Source organism: Maylandia zebra, linkage group LG2, assembly GCF_041146795.1.
Source record: "Maylandia zebra isolate NMK-2024a linkage group LG2, Mzebra_GT3a, whole genome shotgun sequence".
Lineage (NCBI taxonomy): Eukaryota > Metazoa > Chordata > Actinopteri > Cichliformes > Cichlidae > Maylandia > Maylandia zebra.
This window is the reverse complement of record NC_135168.1, coordinates 25,658,179-25,680,548: the sequence shown is the minus strand read 5'-3', so window position 1 is coordinate 25,680,548 and position 22,370 is coordinate 25,658,179. Positions and strand designations below refer to the sequence as shown.

General features: G+C 46.7%; 1 protein-coding gene across 1 annotated transcript; it reads left to right on the top strand.

Annotated features, from left to right (window-relative positions):
* Positions 1-14,459: 14,459 nt before the first annotated feature.
* On the top strand, positions 14,460-16,392 carry LOC143421350 (uncharacterized). The gene is made up of 2 exons (XM_076890464.1): positions 14,460-14,965; positions 15,857-16,392. Exons 1-2 carry the CDS (start codon positions 14,706-14,708, stop codon positions 16,125-16,127), a joined length of 531 nt encoding a protein of 176 aa, XP_076746579.1. The 5' UTR covers positions 14,460-14,705; the 3' UTR covers positions 16,128-16,392.
* Positions 16,393-22,370: the final 5,978 nt, after the last annotated feature.

Sequence of the window (22,370 nt, the reverse complement as noted above, 5' to 3'; positions counted from 1 at the left end):
ACAATCCTCTATGGAGGTCACATTAGCAATGAGATACCCATTCTTGAGTCTGTTTCACTGGCAGTTTTTATTACAGAGCACCTAATTATCTGAATCAAACCGTTATACAGTATTACCCCAAGCAACCCAAATCTACACTTCCTAATTTAAAACTCAATACCTTCACGTAATCCTGCATATAGGCTTTGTATGGAGTGGAAAATGCAAATCCTTTTTTCTTTCACCAGGATGTTCATGAGAAGTTTAGATCTTTTTGTATAGACACAATTTTTAGTATGTTTCTAGTAGAATGTCCGAAAAATGGGTTTGTGGGATTACACAAAGATCATTTAATGCTTACCATTTTGGAATTAATAGCAAGGTAGCATACATGTATTAATGTTTTAAAGTCATCGTTGACTGTCCCCGTGAATGATGTCAGACTACAGATTATGTCAAAATAACAATATGGTAAAAACAATTACACCAGTAACAGATCAGTTTCTGATGTTCCATAATTCAGACCAGAGGTGGGACCAAGTCATTGTTTTGCAAGTCTCAAGTAAGTCTCAAGTCTTTATCCTCAAGTCTCAAGTCAAGTCTCAAGTAATGTCAGGCAAGTCAGAGTCGAGTCTCAAGTCACTGGTGTAAAAGTCCAAGTAAAGTCACAAGTCTGAAAGTTTGAATTTCAAGTCCTTTCGAGTCTTTAAAAAAAAAAAACGAAAAAAAGCATGTTGCAGTTATGCTAAATGTAAATATTAGACCATGTAATTTTTTAAATCTGTGTTTTTCTCAACACATGACAAAATAGTGAACTTAGAAAATATACACAAATTGTGAAATTGCACCTCTTTAAAATGCAGCTCAATTAAACCTAGCTCCAAGAATAATTTTCACCGACAGTTCTGAGATAAGCTGCATGTTATTCTTGGATGCGGTTGTAGGACCAGCTTTAAAATCGCATGACAAAAATATCATACACATTAAAAAAAACTGCATCACCAACGTAGCCTGGAAAACATTTGCTAGTTAGATGAAGTCAGCTATCTCATCTTAGCATATTTATATGCATATTTATAATCATACGGTTCTTGGAGTGAGTGCATACACTCATGAAGTTTAGTAACTTCCGGTCACTGCAACAAGCCCAGGTACAGTTTACCGACGGATGGGTGCAGGACCTTGAAATGCACCATGTAGAACGAAAGACCATCGTACACATCATAAGTTTACCAGTCTCACAAATCGTCGTCATAAATACACATTCCTTAACCGTTTATTAATAGGACCTTTGAGCTCAGCGGTAATTAATTAGCAGTGGAAATAATTTCTGGTAGCATCACAGAAATGTAGCAGTGACAATAATATTGTATGCTGTAATCGTACTGGGCAATTAGTGATACAAAAAACTGTTTTATCCTGTGAATAAAAGTATATGTTTTTGTCAATGTACCATAATAACAGAAGCGAAACACAATATTGTGTCAGGACAATTCACTATTTATGCACAATAAATAAAGGAGCATAGCGCGACAATTTCTGTTCAGCACCAGACTTGCTTGTAACCTATATCACCAATTATGTTAAGAAAAATGACGCATTAACTACAACAGCAGACTGACCTTCGTGTAAATGCTTGGAGCAGACTAACCTGTGAGCTGGAGTGTTCTGGGACGTTATATTTGATCTTTGAATGGCTGCAATCCAGTCGCCTCTTTGTTACTTCGGAAACATGGCTTGAACAATTTCTCTTCAACGACGTAATCCGATAACAACCGATCTCTTTACCCGTCGGCTTCCCGTGGCTGTCATGCGACCGGCTATTGCAGTTAATAATACAACAGCTTCTTGACATTTTTGTGTTTCTTTTTATTGCTGTGTGACTGATTTTAATTGAAAGCCTGCGTGCGCTAGTACCGCTTGCCACGAGTTCCCAGAATCCTTTGCGGTTCTACCCGTGAATGACGTCACATTTTCAATCTCTATATAATATGCGTGTTAAATTTTATATTTGGGGTAAAATATCAAGTCTTTTCAAGTAAACCGGTTCAAGTCCAATTCAAGTCCCAAGTCATTGGTGTAAAAGTCCAAGTCAAGTCACAAGTCTTAGAACATTTTTTCAAGTCAAGTCTAAAGTCATAAAATTAATGACTCGAGTCTGACTCGAGTCCAAGTCATGTGACTCGAGTCCACACCTCTGATTCAGACCTTCCCAAAGTGTGGGGCCCGCCCCTAGGGGGGGTGCAGAGCCATTGCGGGGGGGGTGGCGCGACATGAAAAGGGAAAGGAAAAAAAAACGCTTGGACACTGCTAGCACGGGGCGCCCACACAAACACAAAGCAGGAGATGAAGCATCGCTGAATATGTTTCCAAACCAACTTCATTCTAAGCCAAAGACTAGAAAATATGGTGAAGCATATCTGCCCTTTGCCAAGGTAGGTCTCCCCTGCAGGATTGGTTTTCCCTTCGTCGGGAGCAGCGCTGGGCTGTTCAAATCACAGACAAACAGTATCCCACATTCTTGATATTTAGTTCACAAACACTTTTTGGAGATGTTAGCTCTTTATACAGTAAAGTTACAGTGGGATACAAATAACATCAGGCTGATCCTGCCACGATTTGTTCCCTCGGTTCAAATCACGGACTAACAGTATCCTACAGCTGCTCATGTTTTTAAACCCATTTTGCACAGAGAGGCATTTTTTGAAAAATGTATTGATAGCAATGTTGAATATTATTACACAGGAAAAAACAACTACACGTAAAATAATTACACCGTGACGCCTCTGCCTTTCTAAATGGAGGGACAGTAACTGCGTGTGTGTATGTAAGCGTGTAAATGTTACACCCCTGAAAACAGGGGGAAAAGAATCACGAGAGTGATTATGACTTGCGTCTCTCATGCAGTAGTTTATTGCAGTCAAAATGAGCAGGAACGTTTCACATTCTGTACTGCTAAATGTCACATGGTGGAAGAAAACACTAAATAATAAACCGAAATACTAAAGTGCTTACTATACATATACTTAAGCAGGTTTCCTGACAAAATGGCTGACAATCGCGGCGTTTTTAGCTCCTGCAGTTATCTTAATGGCCATTACACAGTACAAAACACAGCTCAAAACCGCCACGTATATGTGCACAAAACTGTAATGTAATGCGTCTAACGCTTACAAAACAATGAAGGATTACCTCTTAAATATCTTAACAGTGTACACATTGGAAATATATCAACTTTTAAACACTTTTACCTGAAAACAGGGGGAAAAGAATCACGAGAGTGATTATGACTTGCGTCTCTCATGCAGTAGTTTATTGCAGTGAGGAGAACGTGCGAAAGCCCCCTAATGGAGAATAGAGACACTACTAATCGATCCCAGAAAAGGCTTACTAGCCGATCACTGATGTATAGATTGCAGTTCTCTTAACATGAAAGCCATTAATATGACATGAAAAATAATAAACTCTTAGCCATTTTCTTACCATATTTACATTATTTTCGTCCTTATATCAACAGATATGAATTAGTATTAACTGAACAGTTTTATATACAGTAGTCCTTCAACCTGTCACACTCTCCCCCACTCAAAAAATGTCGTCCCGACATTATACCAACAAGATGCTTTTCAGTCTATATTCTCTTGTAGTCAGGACATCAACAGTAGAGTGAACCAATGTCTTTAATTCTGTGGGTTTAACACCTGTTTCACCACAGTCCATCACTGGTGACTGAAGACAAAGTCTGTAACCAGTCCATATGTGAGTCTTCACAAAGTCTATTGTCTATGGTTATAATCCACAGATGGGGAAAAGTTCATGTCTTTTTCTTGATGACAGTCTGTAAGTTCTCAAGTCATCAGTGGAAAAGTGTCAACTTACATTTGCTGGAGTCCATACAAACCAATGGGCTGGGTGCAGTATGACTGCACAGCTGGAAACCATGGAACCAGGCCCGGGTACACAGGAAGCAGTTGCGGTGCTGGCTGAACACTGTAGCAAGATGGGGTGCCCAGTTGGTCATACGTCATCCGTCTTGGCGTGTGTCTCTCTCGCTGTGGCCGCTGAGGTGTCTCCTCCTCAAGTCTCTCGAGTACAACAGGTGGAGGAGGGGCAGGTATGTCTCCAGCAAGAGGCTCTGCCTCCTCACAAGTTGTCTCCACGGCAGCTGGGTCAGGCGCCTCCAGATGGTCTCCAGCAAGAGGCTCTGGTGTTGGTTGGCAAAAGCAGGGACTGAAGCTGCGGGCTGAGACGTTGCTGTGAGAAGTTCTTGTTCTGATGGCCGGGACACAGGTTGAGGTGGTGCGTAATGACAGCGGTATTCATCAACACTGCCCTCATCATCAGAGTCTGGCACAACAGCGACAGGTTTATCAGTCTTTTTCTGTTCATGTCTTGTACGATTATCTTTTTCAGATTATCTTTTTTCAAAAGGTAAGTGGTCACATGACATAAGCAAGTTTCTGTGAAGCACTCTAGAGCGCCCTCTGCCTCTCTCCGGTCTTACCTCATAGATAGGGAGGTCAGGCCCCATTTGTCTGACTACTGTGTGAACAGTGTCCTCCCAATAGTCTCTCAGTTTCCCTGGGCCTCCTCTAGGTGTCAGTTTTTTGACCAGAACTCTCTCGCCAGGTTGTAACACAGAACTCCTTACTTTTGTGTCGTAGTGTCTTTTTCCCTTTTCAGCAGCTTTCTTTGCATTCTCATTTGCTATAGAGTAGGCTTGTTCCATGCCCTTTCTCCATTTTTCAACATAGTCTCTGTGTTCACTAAAATCTGTTTCTGAGTACAGTCCAAAGAGCATATCTACTGGTAGCCTGGGTGACCGTCCAAACAGTAGGTAAAATGGGGAGTAGCCAGTGACTTCACAACGTGTGCAATTATATGCATACATTAGCTTGTTGATAGATTCCTTCCAGTTTGACTTTTGTGTTTCAGTTAGCGTTCTAAGCATTTGCAACAATGTCCTGTTCATACGTTCAACTTGACCGTTCCCCATTGGGTGATAGGGTGTTGTCCTAGAACCGGCCATGCCACACAGTTTCTTGAGCTGACTGAATAGCTGATTTTCAAATTCACCTCCTTGGTCATGGTGAATGCGACAGGGGAAGCCAAACTTTAGGGCATAGTCATTGAATATCAGGTTTGCAGCAGTTTTGCCTGACTTTGAGGTAGTGGCATAGGCTTGGGCAAAACGTGTGAAGTGGTCAGTTATCACTAGAATATATTCATAACCGCCTTTGCATTTTTCAAGATGGAGAAAGTCTATACACACCAGCTCAAAGGGCTGCGTAGTTACAATGTTTGTTAAAGGAGCTCTTGTTTCATGGCTGGGCTTTTTCTGCTTTACACAGGAACAAACGTTGGTCACATAATGCTCGATGTCTGCCTGCATGTGTGGCCAAAAGAAGCATTCACGTATCAAAGACACTGTGCGATCAACACCTTGATGGCCCATATTATTGTGCAGCTCTTCAAGTACAGTCTTTTTGAACTGATCTGGCAGGGCTAGCTGTTTCCGGGCAGAAGTGAGTCTGTACAAGATGCCATTGTTATCTAGTCTTAACTTGCCCCACTCTCTGAACAAACATTTTGTCTTAGGGTCAAATGTTCTTAGCTCTTTGGGCAGTGGTTTTGAATCTGTCTGTTTACACTGTAATACAGGGCTTATAACAGGATCAGACTTTTGCGCTTTATTAAGCTGTTCTTTTGGTATGGGTGTGAATGTTGCTTCTGCTGGCTCACCTTCTGCTGTGACTGACATTGCTGCAGCTGAGAGTGTCTGATAGGTTTGTAGCTTGAACCTATCCGCTGGAACGTTGAGGACAATATAATTACACTGCAAAGCAAGACACAAGTAGGCAAAGTTCTTCATGTTTCTCGTGCACGGGAGAGAACCGGACAGGCGCCGTTCCTTCGCTTGGCCCCAGTTGCTCTCGTCCGTTCTCCCGTACCACTGTTCTTTTATTGAGGTTACATGAATATGCATAGGTTCATTAACATATGACGTCTACATTCACACAAAGAGTACCTTGCCTGTGTGTGTGTGTGTGTGTGTGTGTGTGTGTGTGTGTGTGTGCGTGTGTGTGTGTGAGGTCCAGATGTGACCCTGTGAAGACTCCCCAAAGCTGGTGCCAGGAGTCTAGCGGTCCATCTGAACAAAAGGCTCTTATACTTAAACAGATATATGTGTGCTTGCTATACCATAAATCAATAAGAAAAGATACGACCTCTCCTAGGAGGTGTGATCTACGCCGGAACACTCTGTAGAGGGAGTGAACGCACTCCCCCTTCATGCTACACAGAGCTGTTACAGACCTCCTAGGATGAGACATTCTTTCAATCTACAAATGATTATACACCTCTAAGCATATATGGTTAAATATTTCTAAGCATAAATGACAATCAACAATACAAATCTAACAGTGTCCATGCGGCAGGTGTGTCTTTCTGTACCTCAATGGCCTGGATAGCAGCTGCAATAGTGTCCGGTGGCACTTCCTCAGAGCAGTCTCTCATTAAGGTTTCTACATCAAGTGGCATTCTTGATAGAGCATCTGCATCACTGTTTACCTTCCCTGGTTTGTACTTAATGGTGAAGTGAAAATCAGCGAGCTCAGCGACCCATCTTGATGTGGTGGCATTCAGTTTGGCTGCTGACAGAATGTACGTTAGCGGGTTGTTATCGCTATAGACAGTAAATGTTGGGGCATAGTAGAAATAGTCTCTGAATTTGTCAGTGATAGCCCACTTCAATGCTAAAAATTCTAGTTTTCCTGCATGGAAGTGGTAGTTTTTTTCAGACGCTGTGTGGCGGAGGCGTGGCTCCGGGCGCAGCTGCCGGGGAGGAGTGGAGCAGAAGGCTCAACAGGGCGGCGCTGCGAGGCCGGTAAGAACAGCTGATGGTGTTTATGTACTGATGATGGTCTCCCTCCACTGTGTTTATAGTGAGACGGGGAGGAGCGGCGAGGAGATCAGCTGGGCTCGTGAGCTGTCAGGCTGTGCGACTGAGTCAGCTGTCAAAACAAACAAATCAATAAATGTGGAAATTGGCAGTACATACCTGCGTGTGCGTGTATTTGTGCCTGGTGTATTCCACAAGTGGTGCCGAAACCCAGGAAAGTGCCGGTGGGGAAATGTCCGACCCACAGGCCGCGCCACCCGCCCAGCCCCTGCAATACTTGGCGCAGATGCTGGCGGAGATGGCGGCGATGAGCCGGGATCAGGCGGCCGACCAGCGTGCCCACCTGGCCGCGCTGCGGGAGCAAACGGACCGACAGACACAAGTTCTGGAGCGGCTGGTCGGGGCCGCTGCCACGCCGAAGCCCTCGCCACTGTCGGTGACGGTGCCCCGGATGGGGGACGGGGACGACCCACAGATTTTTTTGGAGACCTTCCATGCCACGCCGGAGGCTTGCCAATGGCCGCGGGAGGAGTGGGCTCCGCGGCTGCTCCCCCTGCTGTCTGGGGAGGCACAAACAGCGGCCCTGAGTCTGCCTCCGGCGTCAAGGAGCAGCTTCCCGGATGTGAGCCGGGCGGTGGTGGACAGGCTGGGGCTCACCGCCGAAGACCATCGCCAGCGGTTCCGGGCCTGTCGGCTGGCTACAACGGACCGACCATTCGCCTGGGCCCGACAGCTGCGCGACGCGGCGGTGCGCTGGCTGCAGCCGGGAACATCGGAGGGCGAGACGAAGCTGGTGGACAAGGTGGTGCTGGAGCAGTTCACGGAAGGATTGCCAGCGGAGACGGCGAGATGGGTCCGGTGCCACCGGCCCGCAAGCTTGGAGGTAGCGGTGACGCTGGCGGAGGACCACCTTGCCGCTGGAGCAGGGGAGTCCGGGGACGCCGGACGGAGGCCAACCAAACAGGCCCCAGTGCCGGCACCAGGGCAGGCAGAGCGGCTGCCGGCGCTGAGCCCCACTAACCCTTTCGCGGCGATGGTGCCGTCCAGGGGAACCGAGCCGAGTGGAGCCGCCCCCGAGCCACGGAGGGCAGCACAAACGCCGGGGCCGGACTGTTGGAAGTGCGGGCAGCCGGGATTGTCCGCTTATGGAAGTGGGGCAGGTGTTCCGCGTTGCTGGCGCCCCAGCACCCTCCCCCGGTCCGGGAGGGACATACAGTATTCCGGTAAGGACTCGAGGGGGTATACACCAAGCGTTGGTGGACACGGGCTGCACACAGACCCTCGTGCACCAAGGCTTGGTTCGCCCCGGGGCATTATTGGAGGCAGAATGGGTGGAGGTGAGGTGTGTTCATGGTGATGTGCACCGGTACCCCATAGTGCCGCTGCTGCTAAAATACAAGGGCCATACACATAGGGTAACGGCGGCGGTTAGCCCGCGCCTGTCGCACCCCCTGATTCTGGGTACCAATTGGCCGGGGTTTCATCAGCTACTGGGGCAGTACGCGGGAGTGCGATCACGACCGGAAGCGGGGTGTAGCGTGTGCGCGGCATTCAGCGGTGACGCGGGGTCGTCCGACACCGACTCCGGGGGGGAGGAGCCGGCGGGTCCCTCACGGGACGTCCCGCCGGCCCCGGAAGTGTCCCCCATGGGTGATTTCCCACTGGAGCAGTCTCGTGACGGCACCCTACGCTCAGCCTTTGACCAAGTGATGGCTATTGATGGTCACGTGGTGCGCCCTGGGGCCGCGCAGACCTACCCGCGTTTCGTCTTATTAAATGACCGATTATATCGAGTGAGTCGTGACACTCAGACTGAGGAAACACACACCCAGTTGTAGGTGCCGCAGGGCCGCCGGGAAACGCTTTTCCAGGCGGCCCACTATAACCCCATGGCAGGGCATATGGGCTACGAGAAAACTCTGCAGCGAATAACGGGCCGATTTTATTGGCCTGGCATCCGAGCGGATGTGCGCCGCTGGGTGCGCGTCCTGCCCGGACTGCCAACTTGTTAACCAGCCGGCCATACCGAGAGCGCCTCTGCGCCCTCTCCCCCTCATTGAGGTCCCGTTTGAGCGCATCGGCATGGACCTCATCGGGCTGTTTCACCGGAGTGCACGCGGTTACCGCTTTGTGTTAGTCCTGGTGGATTACGCAACGCTAAGAGTGTGGCGCAGGCACTGTTTCAGGTCATCTCCCGAGTCGGAATCCCGAAAGAGATACTGACTGACCAGGGCACGTCGTTTATGTCTCGTACACTGCGGGAACTGTACGAATTACTGGGCATTAAATCTATTCGGACCAGCGTCTACCACCCTCAGACTGACGGGCTGGTGGAGCGGCTGAATAAGACCTTAAAGTCCATGATTCGGAAGTTCATTAGCGAGGATGAACGCAATTGGGATCACTGGCTAGACCCTCTGTTATTCGCGGTGCGGGAGGTGCCCCAGGCCTCCACGGGATTTTCTCCCTTTGAACTGTTGTTCGGCAGGAGGCCACGTGGGGTGCTCGGCCTGATTAAAGAAAGCTGGGAGGACGGTCCGAGCCCCGCCAAAAATGAGATTCAGTACGTGTTGGACCTGAGAGCAAAACTCCACACTTTGGGGAGGTTGTCACGGGAGAATTTGCTCCAGGCTCAGCAGCGTCAGCAACGCCTGTATAACAGAGGGGCTAGACTCAGGCAATTTTCACCGGGGGATAAAGTGCTTGTGTTACTCCCTTCTTCCAGCTCGAAGTTGCTCGCCAAGTGGCAAGGTCCCTTTGTGGTCACACGGCGTGTCGGGGACGTGGACTATGAGGTCGCTCGGTCGGACAGGGGAGGAGCCGCGCAGATTTATCACCTCAATCTCCTCAAACAGTGGCGAGAGGTCGAAACCGCTTCTCTGGTGAGCCTGGTGAAGGAGAGAGATGAGTTGGGGCCTGAGGTGCCAAATTCTATCATTCCCACCTCCCTCCCTTGTGATGACCATCTCACACAGGCCCAGAGAGCGGACGTTGTCGCGTTGCAACAGCGCTTTGCGGATGTGTTCTCCCCCCTGCCCGGCCGGACGTCCCTCATCGAGCACCATTTTGTGACGCAGCCCGGCGTGACGGTGCGTTCACGGCCCTACAGGCTCCCGGAGCATAAGCGAAAAATCGTGCAGAGGGAATTGGCGGAAATGCTGAGGATGGGAGTAATAGAAGAGTCGCACAGCGCCTGGTGTAGCCCCATCGTTCTGGTGGCGAAGAAGGATGGGTCTATACGGTTCTGTGTCGACTATCGCAGGGTGAACGAAGTGTCACGCTTTGATGCCTACCCCATGCCTCGGGTCGACGAGCTCCTGGACCGGTTAGGCACGGCCCGCTTTTTCACGACGCTGGACTTAACCAAGGGCTATTGGCAGATTCCCTTGTCTGCCGAGGACAGGGAGAAAACGGCCTTCTCCACTCCGTACGGTTTATACCAGTTCGTGACACTCCCGTTCGGCCTGTTCGGGGCCCCGGCCACTTTCCAGCGTCTCATGGACCGGGTACTGCGTCCGCACGCGGCGTATGCTGCCGCCTACCTGGATGACGTGATCATCCACAGCGACACCTGGGCGGAGCATGTGCTGCGGGTGGCCGCGGTCCTGGAGTCCCTGAGGGGGGCGGGGCTCACGGCCAATCCGACGAAGTGCGCGGTTGGACGGAGGGAGGTGCAGTATCTGGGGTACCACCTGGGGGGCGGGCAGGTGCGGCCACAGGTGGAGAAGACGGCGGCTATCGCATCCTGCCCGCGCCCCAGGACGAAAAAGGAGGTGAGACGGTTCTTGGGGTTGGCGGGTTACTATCGTCGCTTTGTGCCGGGGTTTGCGCAGCTAACCAGCCCCCTGACCGATCTCACTCGAAAGGGTGCCCCGGATCTGGTCCAGTGGACGGAGCCGTGCCAGGCGGCGTTTGTGCGAGTGAAAAACTCTCTCTGTGGGGAGCCGCTGCTTCACACTCCTAACTTTTCCCTCCCGTTTGTTCTGCAGACTGACGCCTCGGACAGAGGGCTGGGAGCCGTTTTGTCTCAGCAGGTGAGGGGAGCTGACCGCCCTGTCCTGTACATCAGCCGGAAGCTAGCGGAGCGCGAGCGCCGGTACAGCACCGTGGAGAAGGAGTGCCTGGCCATCCGGTGGGCAGTCGGCTCCCTGCGCTATTACCTCCTGGGATGCTCATTCACCCTCTGTTCGGACCACGCCCCGCTGCAGTGGCTCCACCGCATGAAAGATGCCAACGCCCGGATCACCCGGTGGTATCTGGCATTGCAGCCCTTTAAGTTCAAGGTGATCCATAGGCCAGGGGCACAGATGGCGGTGGCCGATTTCCTCTCTCGCTCGCGAGGGGGGGAGTTGGCTCGGCCGGACGGCTCCCCGGCCTCGAACGGGCGGTGGGGGTGTGTGGCGGAGGCGTGGCCCCGGGCGCAGCTGCCGGGGAGGAGTGGAGCAGAAGGCTCAACAGGGCGGCGCTGCGAGGCCGGTAAGAACAGCTGATGGTGTTTATGTACTGATGATGGTCTCCCTCCGCTGTGTTTATAGTGAGACGGGGAGGAGCGGCGAGGAGATCAGCTGGGCTCGTGAGCTGTCAGGCTGTGCGACTGAGTCAGCTGTCAAAACAAACAAATCAATAAATGTGGAAATTGGCAGTACATACCTGCGTGTGCGTGTATTTGTGCCTGGTGTATTCCACACGCTGTTACAGTACGGGAGCCATAAGCAATAACTCGCAGCTTACCATCTTGTCTCTGGTACAACACTGCGCCTAGCCCTTTGTGTGAGGCGTCTGTGTGTACGATGAACGGCTGTGTGAAATCTGGGAACCCCAGCACTGGTGGGTGGAGCAAACAGTCTATTAGTTCCTCAAGCGCACGTTGATGCTGGTCAGTCCACACGATTTGTTTTGAGGAGGGCACAACTTGACTGGCTCTCTTTGGTCTTGCCCTTGGCCCTTTTGTGGTGTCTGAGTTCTCTGGGGTTTTGTCAGCTTTTAACAGTTCATACAAACAACCTGCTTTTCTGGAGAAGTCTCTTATGTATTGTCTGTAGTAGGAGAGAAGGCCTAACATTTTTCTGAGTTGACCAACATTTTGTGGTTTTATACCTTTGAGTGCTTCGACTGCTTCAAAATCTGCAGGATCCACTTTACTGCCCTCTGCAGACACTATTCTGCCCAAATAGCACACCTCAGACTTAAACATGTCACACTTACTTGGCTTAAGCTTTATACCAAAGCCTCTCAATCTCTGGAGCACTTTTCTCACGTCCGGGATGGGCTGGCGATCAGGATGGGTTTTCCGATTCAGGTCTCTGTAGTCTATGCACAGTCTTAAAGTACCATCTTTTTTTCTAACACAAACAACTGGTGAGGAGTATGACGAGTCTGACTTCCTGACCCAGCCTTGTGCTATTAAATCATGCAGGTAACTTTTCATCGCTTGGTAGAGCGGCCGTGGCACAGACAGGTATGTGCGTTTGACTGGTTCGTAGTCTTTGAGTGATATGGTCATTTTCAGTTTTTCAATACAGCCTATATCATTGTCTGTTTTAGAGAAAGACTGGCATTCCTCTCTGAGCATCTGTTTCGCTAATACTCTATGCTCTTCACCCAGGTGGCTAAGATCTACAGGTGGGTCCCACTCTTCACCAGCGCTACACTGGGCTTGTGTATTTGTCTGGTTAACAGTAGCTACAGATGCGGCTTTTTCAAACACCTGGGCAGGTAAAATAGCTGTAATAGTCTGAATCGAGCCAACTAATGTACGGCCTGGAATGACAATTTCATGGTCAGTTGGGTTAGAGACACCTAGTGTTATGACGGGTAAAGTACCCTTCTTAACTTTAACCAAAGTATCAAAAAACTCAAGATTATCTGGCCACTGGGGGTTTAAGTCTGGCTCAAATATCATGACCATGTCTTGTTTAAATGGCCCTGCTGCTATACGACCCTCAACATGCATGTGACTTTTTTCAGGTACAGTAATACAGTCTTTCTTTGTCATCACTTTGTACTCGTCAACTGCATCTGAACTAACAGCCTGTATAAAAGCTTTCACCTTGTGTCTTTTGAGGCTGGGAAATGATTTTCTCACTGTGCTGTACAGTTTAGCTTGGTCAGTCTTATTTACAATGTATTCAATTACATTGTAGCCTATAATAGGGCATTTGAGCTGAAAACCTTTCATTACCAACATGGGGATGGTCAATTTCTCAGTTTGTTCCGTTCCAGAAACAAGTTGGAAGGTTGTCTCAACGCACCCAAGATATGGCATGTTGGTCCCATTTGCTGCGGTCAGGGTGAGTTCGGATGTGTCCATAATATCTGCTACATCTCTCAGCTCTGTGTGTGGCAGATAGTCCTTTTTCCACTTCTCATCGATGATTGATACCTGTGAGCCTGAGTCCCATAGAGCTTGAAGCCTGTGGCCGTCCAGGAAACACTCAACCAGACATTGCCTGCCCACTAGAGATGTGACTTTGTGAGGGGAATTTACATGAGCTGGCGACAGTGGTACCTGGACAGTCTCATTTTCTTTCAGAATCAGAATCAGAATCAGAAACTTTATTGTCATTGTCACGAGAACAACGAAATGAAAAATGGTCCCCGATCATTGCATCATCCCTAGCAATATCAAAATATAAATAAAACAATAAAATTCAATAAATAAAATAGATAGAATACTTAAAATACTAATAAGATGTAACAGTAAAACATTCACATACATTCCCACACACATGCTTCAGGCCGTGCATAGATTAACACAAGAGTGGCGTGATGGACATTTTTTTTGTAGTATTCAGATGTGTTATTGCAGTTGGATAACAGCTGTGTTTGAGTCTATTAGTCCTTGCTCTGATTGCCCTGTACCGTCTGCCTGAGGGCAACAGTTCGAACAGGGAGTGGCCAGGATGTGAGGTGTCTTTTATGATGTTTTTAGTCTTTAAGCCAGTGCATTGTCTCTTATGTTGTCTCCAGTGTTGTTTCTGGCATGTTCTTGAACAATAAAGTGCGTTTTTACATGCTGAACACTGTCTCATGCCTGACTTTTCTTGTTTACAGTTGGAGCAATGTTGGGACTTGTGGATGATGGGCATGGTTAACACTCGTCCCTCGGTGGTGATCATTGCTGGTTTAAATGTTTCTCTTTATATGGTCACCTCCTCTCACGGCGGGCTGGACTACCTGTGTAGTGCTGTACAGGATACTGAGGGGGTGGTGGCCTTTGACGGGGGCCCTGGAAGCTATAATACTGCTGGTCCCTATCATACTGCATAACTGGTGGTGGGGCATATGACTGAGGACCAGCCACCGGCTGCTGTAGAGTCTCTTTAATTTGAGCTATCTCTGCACTGAGACCTTTCAGGGAGGCTACACCTGTCTTAAGCTCCGCTAACTCAGTTAAAAGCTCGGGTGGTATCTTAGCTTTAACTTCTTTCACAGGGTTCTTAGCTGGTGACACATCATCTGCCTGCACTGCACTCACACTTGTAGCAGTCTGTGATGCTAAACATCTCTTCTTGTTTTTCCTTTCTGCCTCATTGGCACAAGCCATATTTAACCTCTCTAACAGGAGTTCATCAGGTGTCTTACGGTGTGTTCACACCGAACGCGATGGACGCGAATAAAACGCCCCAAACGCCCCTAATTTGACGCGTGTACATTCGCGTCTCAACGCGTGTCCAAGAAAAATCCATCGCGCGTCAAAATATGATATTTTGACGCGCGTGAACCGGAAATGTGGGAGGAATGTGGGAGGGAGTTGTGCCAGACCGGTATCTTTGCAAGATGGCAGCTATCGAGCTAGCGCTTGAAGAGAGAGTCTCCCTTCTCTATGTACTGTGGAGAGCAGAGCAGCAGCGTAAAAGACGTCCTCGCCGTACCTGGGTCCATCAGGTCCTCCAGAGGCATGAGCAGTTTGGTGAGTTTCACCACTTGCTCCAGGAGCTGCGCCTGGATGACGGCCGATTCCAGCGCTATCACCGTCGGCCAGTTTGAGGACCTGCTTTCCCTCGTCGGTCCCAGCATTGCCCGCCTAGACACCAACTACAGACGCTCAATCCCACCTGCAGAGCGCCTGTCCGTCTGCCTGAGGTTAGTAAAACTATTTAATACGGTAGTCCTTTATTGATATCTGTGCTAATATGCTAATCCATCCAGTTATACACTGCTAACATGGATGTGCTATGCTAACAGTGAATGCTGTCGGTGTTTACTGAAAGCAAACTGTGGTACAGAGACGACTCTTTATAATATTTCTAGTGATACTCAGAAGGTCTCATCAAGTCCCGATTTAATTCGATTTATGCTGTTATCAGTGTTTGCATGATAGCATGGCTGTGGTGTCACATCAATGTATGCGCTCGGTGTTTGCTGATATCAAACTGTAGCATTAGCACCACTGAGTTAACCTTTGTAGTGATACTCACTCCTTTTTATTTAGACCTGGTTTAATTCTGGGATAGTTGAATATTTGTATATAATCCCTGCAGCTGTCAGACTCTATAGCAGGGGTCACCAGTCTTTATTAAAACAGAGTTAGATAAAACTGTGAACAGTTTGGTTCATCTCTAGTTACATGGTTCTATCTTGATAAGCTATGTCTTATCACAGATTAATTTTTCAAAAATATTAATGATTTAAGCAAGGAAAGGGCTACATGTCAACATACAACTCTTTATTTCTATTAATGTCTCACTTCATTCCTACCTGATTGACATGTTTAGGAATTATGAGTGATTGGCTCACTGTAGTTGTGAAAGTTGCTACCAATCAAATTATAATATGTTAAAGTTAAAACAAAACACAACTGTTTTAGATATTATCTAATATACATTTTGTAATTATCCTTATAATTACAAAAGGTTTTATGTAAGATTCATGTTTTGTGATTTAAATCTGACATCACAAAAGTATTTTGGAATTTGAATAATGTATTTTGTAACTGCAGTACACATAATACTGATTTTGAACAATTTTGTCCAGGTTCCTTGTCACCGGGGACTCCTTCAGGACCATCGCGTTCAGTTTCAGAGTCGGTGTGTCCACGGTGAGCCAGATCACCCCCCAGGCAGCGACGTCCATCTGGGACTGTCTAGTGGACGACTTCATGGCTGTGCCTTCACCTGGAGACTGGCGGTCCATCACAGAGGGATTCCAGGAGCGCTGGAACTTTCCTCTGTGCTGTGCAGCTCTGGATGGGAAGCACATCCAGACAAAGGCACCCCATATATCATATAGGAGACACACACATTGATATACACTAAATATTTATTTCATTTCTTTTTTGTGGTGCCCAAATTGATGCACCTGCTTGATTTTGTTTAAACAATTATTGCACACTTTCTGTAAATCCAGTAAACTTCTTTTCACTTCTCAAATATCACTGTGTGTGTCTCCTGTATGATATTTAACTGACATTTTTTATTGTAACAACCAACGATTTATACAGGAAAATAATGTCTATTAACAAGGTTGCCCAAACTTCTGCATCCCACTGTATCAGTATATTTTTTCATTAGTATAATATGAAATAAATTCTACATGTGTCAAGTTGTGTGCCAACATTTGCTGTGTAGTAGAACTGAGACATTAGTCATTATAAACATTTATTTGAAATAATATTAAAAGTCTCAAACAGAAAAACATTAAACATAAATATATAAAATATAAGAATTTACAGAGAGACAGGAATAAAAAGGACCAGCTGCTCTCCAGAGCAGGAACAAGGCTGAGGAGGAAATGCTCCATTGGAGACTGGTGTGGCCTCTTCAGGGACTCCAGGATGGCCAGCTCCACCGCCGATGGACCGTCCTGGGACCCGTCCCTCATCTGCCTCGGAGCCGTCCTCCTCTGTGGGCCTGTAAAACAGCACAAAACACAAAGAAATGAGAAGGCTGCTACTAGATTTTAATTTCAACATTGAAAAAAAAAAAAAACAATAACAGGATATAATCAGATTGGTTGTAGATATTTAGTAAAGGTGATCACAAGGGAATCCCACCGACTAAAAAGGTATCAGTGCTTGCTGTACATATCTGTGGGTGCAGCAGCAGGAGCTCAGGGACTGGGGATGCTCTGCTGCAGAATCAGTTGGTTCTATCAATACAGTATTAAATGTTAACAGGTTGGATATAATAATCGTAGACAGTGGTCCCTCATTTATTGCAGGGGTTCTCAGAATAACTAGCCCCTGGTCACAGTTCTCACAATTGATTCTCAAAGTGCAAACCTTTGTAGATTGCAAAACGTAAAAGTATTATTATGCCGCGGTTTGTCTTCATCTGCCCGCCACTTTCGTGCGCCTTTTTCCCTCACGGTGCAGGTGTCTATTTCCGAATGAGGCTCATAGTTATGGGTGTTTTTGTGCTGTTTTTTCTATTGGACGCGATGGTTATCAAAACCAAACGTGATAAATTTGGCAAGCGCAGGAGATTTGTCAATCAGGCTGCAGAATGCAATGCTGTACTGTGCAATAAAAAATCAGCGAAAAAGCAAAGCAGTGACGGATGAACAGCGGGACCACTGTGTGCTGTTTATTAATAAACAATAAAATATATTCCTAAATGACAACATGCATAAAAGCAGAACGGTATTTGTACGTCAGTGGGAAAATAGCGGTGGCTTGCTAGCTTTTGTGCGGCTTCCCCGGGTCAGTGAAAACTTTCAAAAGAGAAATGAATGAACTTACCAGGTTGCCCGATCTCTTCACATATCTTCCTCCAAGCTCGGTCCTTTTTATTCCTGTCTCGGTACTGAAAGCAGCTGGTGTTGTACAGCTCCGAGTTGTTTGCTACCGCATTGATTAGCCTTCCCCTCCATTGAAGTATGAAAGGCTTTGGCTGGATCTGCCCCTTTGACCTAGGTAACAGCCACGTCACCAGGCTCCTGATTGGTTGTCGCGGCGCGATTTGACGCTGGAGTTCAGATTTTTCCAACTCGAGCGGTAGACGCGAAACGCGCGTATGCACAAAATGCAACACAAAAACTCACGCGCGTGGTTTTATTCGCGAGTCAAACGCGCCAGACGCGCTACACTGACGCGCGTTTCACGCGTTTTGGCGTTTTCGCGACGCAAATCTGCTTCCGAATTTTCGCGGGACCCGCAATCGCGCGTCATCGCGCCTTTCCATTGACTTTACATGTAAACCTGACGCTCTATTCGCGTCCATCGCGTTCGGTGTGAACACACCGTTAGAGTCTAACAGGAGTGGCTGCATATCTATCCTGACACTGTCACTCTGGAAGCCTGTGAGTATGGTGTGCAAACACATACGCTGGACTAAAGCTGGGTCGTATTTGAGTCCTGACTCAGATTCTTGGGAAGCAAATAAGACTTTCTGCTTTAGATCTAAAACTCTCATCAGGAAGCTTTGAGCAGTCTCTTTTGGGGTCTGTACCTCAGAGGCAAGTTGTTTATAAAGTTCGGTGGCGCTCTTCTCCTGGAAATGGGAGCGCAGTATGCGGCGTAGAGTCGGAAGGGTGAGTTGAGCTTTTCCCTCCAAATAGCTGCGTAGTTGTAGACCTGGCAAGATAGCTCTGATGACAGCATCTACAATGTCAAGCTCTGAGTAGCCTCTGCTCAGTCCATTTTCGATCTGGTGAGCAAGACTGGAAAATGTCAGTTTATCTTTTTGACCTGGTTCGCCAATCTGGCCTGATATTTTGAAATCTTTCTGCCAGTAAGGGCTTGGTCGTTGGGGGGTACTTGACACAGATGAGTTAGGGACAAAGCGATTACCTTGGGAGTGAGAAACAACCGCTGTGTTAACTGCATTAGCTGTCTCTGTTACCAGTGAGGTTGCAGTGTTTGGTTGCTCTCTGTGTCCTGAATCACCCTCTTCATTTGCATTTGGTTCAGTCTCAACAATTGTCTCTTTCATTACTTCAGCAATCTTATCATTAAGCAACAACAGTTCTGACATTCCTTCATCCTCAAGTACTGTTATACCTTCTCTCTCAATGTGTATTTGGATGTGTGTTAGCAGTGACAGTCGTGTTTTTCTGCTAACATCTATTTTCTCTGCAATGCCAAGGAACTCGCAGATTGACACTAGTTGATCTTTGGACAGAGTGTGCATTTCACGCACAACCTCTTCTCGCAGCTCCTCCACCGAAGACATTGTGGCAGTAGGCAGGAAGAATTTTGCATGTACAGGTGACGCTGAGCTGAGTAGTTTTTGCAGCCCCTGATGATCTCTGGCTGGCCTCAGGAAACACAGCTACCAGTTCGCCACGACAGCAACACTTTCCTCACTGCAGTCTGCCTGGGTTGTAGTGGGGGGATTTAGCTGGCTTGGACTACGATGTGCAGATTGTGGACACCGGACATCTAAGCAGCTATCCCAGCGGTGCCTCCAAATGTTACACCCCTGAAAACAGGGGGAAAAGAATCACGAGAGTGATTATGACTTGCGTCTCTCATGCAGTAGTTTATTGCAGTCAAAATGAGCAGGAACGTTTCACATTCTGTACTGCTAAATGTCACATGGTGGAAGAAAACACTAAATAATAAACCGAAATACTAAAGTGCTTACTATACATATACTTAAGCAGGTTTCCTGACAAAATGGCTGACAATCACGGCGTTTTTAGCTCCTGCAGTTATCTTAATGGCCATTACACAGTACAAAACACAGCTCAAAACCGCCACGTATATGTGCACAAAACTGTAATGTAATGCGTCTAACGCTTACAAAACAATGAAGGATTACCTCTTAAATATCTTAACAGTGTACACATTGGAAATATATCAACTTTTAAACACTTTTACCTGAAAACAGGGGGAAAAGAATCACGAGAGTGATTATGACTTGCGTCTCTCATGCAGTAGTTTATTGCAGTGAGGAGAACGCGCGAAAGCCCCCTAATGGAGAATAGAGACACTACTAATCGATCCCAGAAAAGGCTTACTAGCCGATCACTGATGTATAGATTGCAGTTCTCTTAAATAACATGAAAGCCATTAATATGACATGAAAAATAATAAACTCTTAGCCATTTTCTTACCATATTTACATTATTTTCATCCTTATATCAACAGATATGAATTAGTATTAACTGAACAGTTTTATATACAGTAGTCCTTCAACCTGTCACATAAAATCTGAAGATTGTCAGATTATCAGTAACAGTATTTTGTCTCTATCTGCCATTCTGCAATTCATCTCATGTAAACAATAACGTGGCGCACAGCGTGACGTGAAAAAAGGCACATACCTTTGACGTTGCGTGACAAACTCTGTATTCCTCGTCCACACGTAAACGCAAAAAAGGAGTTCTCAGGTTCTCAATGGGGTTCTCAATGGGGTTCAGATCAGGTGAACAAGGTGGCCATGTCATTAGTTTTTCTTCTTTTATACCCTTTCTTGCCAGCCACGCTGTGGAGTACTTGGACGCGTGTGATGGAGCATTGTCCTGCATGAAAATCACGTTTTTCTTGAAGGATGCAGACTTCTTCCTGTACCACTGCTTGAAGAAGGTGTCTTCCAGAAACTGGCAGTAGGACTGGGAGTTGGGCTTGACTCCATCCTCAACCCGAAAAGGCCCCACAAGCTCATCTTTGATGATACCAGCCCAAACCAGTACTCCACCTCCACCTTGCTGGCGTCTGAGTCGGACTGGAGCTCTCTGCCCTTTACCAATCCAGCCACGGGCCCATCCATCTGGCCCATCAAGACTCACTCTCATGTCATCAGTCCATAAAACCTTAGAAAAATCAGTCTTGAGATATTTCTTGGCCCAGTCTTGACGTTTCAGCTTGTGTGTCTTGTTCAGTGGTGGTCGTCTTTCAGCCTTTCTTACCTTGGCCATGTCTCTGAGTATTGCACACCTTGTGCTTTTGGGCACTCCAGTGATGTTGCAGCTCTGAAATATGGCCAAACTGGTGGCAAATGGAATCTTGGCAGCTGCACGCTTGACTTTTCTCAGTTCATGGGCAGTTATTTTGCGCCTTGGTTTTTCCACACGCTTCTTGCGACCCTGTTGACTATTTTGAATGAAACGCTGGATTGTTCGATGATCACGCTTCAGAAGCTTTGCAATATTGAGACTGCTGCATCCCTCTGCAAGATATCTCACTATTTTTGACTTTTCTGAGCCTGTCAAATCCTTCTTTTGACCCATTTTGCCAAAGGAAAGGACGTTGCCTAATAATTATGCACACCTGATATAGGGTGCCTAATAATTCTGCACTCCCTGTAGCTATTCATTCCACTCAAAGCACAACGTCAAACTGGCTGAATTCGGCTTGCTTTCTTCTCTCGATCAAAAGAGATTGTCCAGTATCATTTAAACAGTACTTGTACAATGGGGTTCCCTTTGAACAGTGCCTTCAAAATGGATCTGAAATTGTATCTTTACAGCTGACCAGCTGACTGGAAACCAATGATTTCACAACCATTGCCTGTCAGAAAAAAACAACACACTGTATGATGTTTAACAACCCGGCTATGGCACTTTGTATAAAAGTAAGCCAAGAGGAACAGAGAGGAAGATGATCTGACTGTGGTAAGCGAAGCTTTCTGTGAACATGCTGCTGTTTCTGCTGTTGCACAGAAACAGACGAATTGGATCTTCAGAGCGAATCCAAAGGAAAATCTCCACACGATAACTGACATCCAAAATGCATATGGCTAAACAAAGAGAAGCCCATGTCTCTGATAAAGCTGTAGTTTCTCTTATGTGCAGACCTGCTTTCTCAGGGCTCTTATGTTCAGGGTGCAGTCAAATAAATTGCAGGTTAGAATCAATAATCTTTTCTTTTAGGCCACAAGCCAATTTAAGGTTGAAACCATTTTCGCCAAAACATGCGGTTGTAAAATCAAGTAAATCACCATATACTCCCCCGGTTAAAAGTTTGGAGTTTTTATGTTCCAACTCATCCACCTGCAGAAAGGAGTTAATTCTATAAGCACTTACTGATATTATATTGATAGGTGTTATAAAACAGAAAGCTGTAGCCCTGTGCTTCAGTTTTGCTCAGTGAAACTAGCATATTATTAATAATTTGTTACTTTGTATTAATTAGTAGTTCTGTGTGTGAGAGTGTGTATGTTTACATGTTGTACCCATAATTTATTGTATTTAGCTTGCTAACACAGCAGCAAAATGCTAATAATGAGTCCAAGACTGCCTCCTTATGTGCAGACCACAGTATTGGACTGCTGCTTCAATGGTTCATTAGTTGTTTTTGAAACAGTGTGTGTGTGTGTAACAATGATTGGATTGATATGTGAGACCTTTTGGTGCCAAATATGTTTCCAAGAATTGCAGCAGCCACTTAACAGAAGTGTCCCAGCTGCAGTGCAGTGACTGCTGTTTTTATTTAAAAGAAAATTATACATTTAAAATTCTGCCTGACTTGTTTTAGACCAACTTTCTATGGTATTTTGTTGAAATATTACAAGATAATTGTCTGTCCTTTTTACAAGCCTCAGCTGTCAAATAACCACCTTTAATAGGACATTTGATTTTCCTTCTAACATAGCAGTGGTTTCTG

Bases quoted from the DNA above. Each gene is read 5' to 3' on its own strand.
- LOC143421350 (XM_076890464.1), top strand. From the start codon at position 14,706: ATGTACTGTGGAGAGCAGAGCAGCAGCGTAAAAGACGTCCTCGCCGTA. The intron at 14,966-15,856 runs GTTAGTAAAACT...AATTTTGTCCAG, and splicing joins CGCCTGTCCGTCTGCCTGAG to GTTCCTTGTCACCGGGGACT.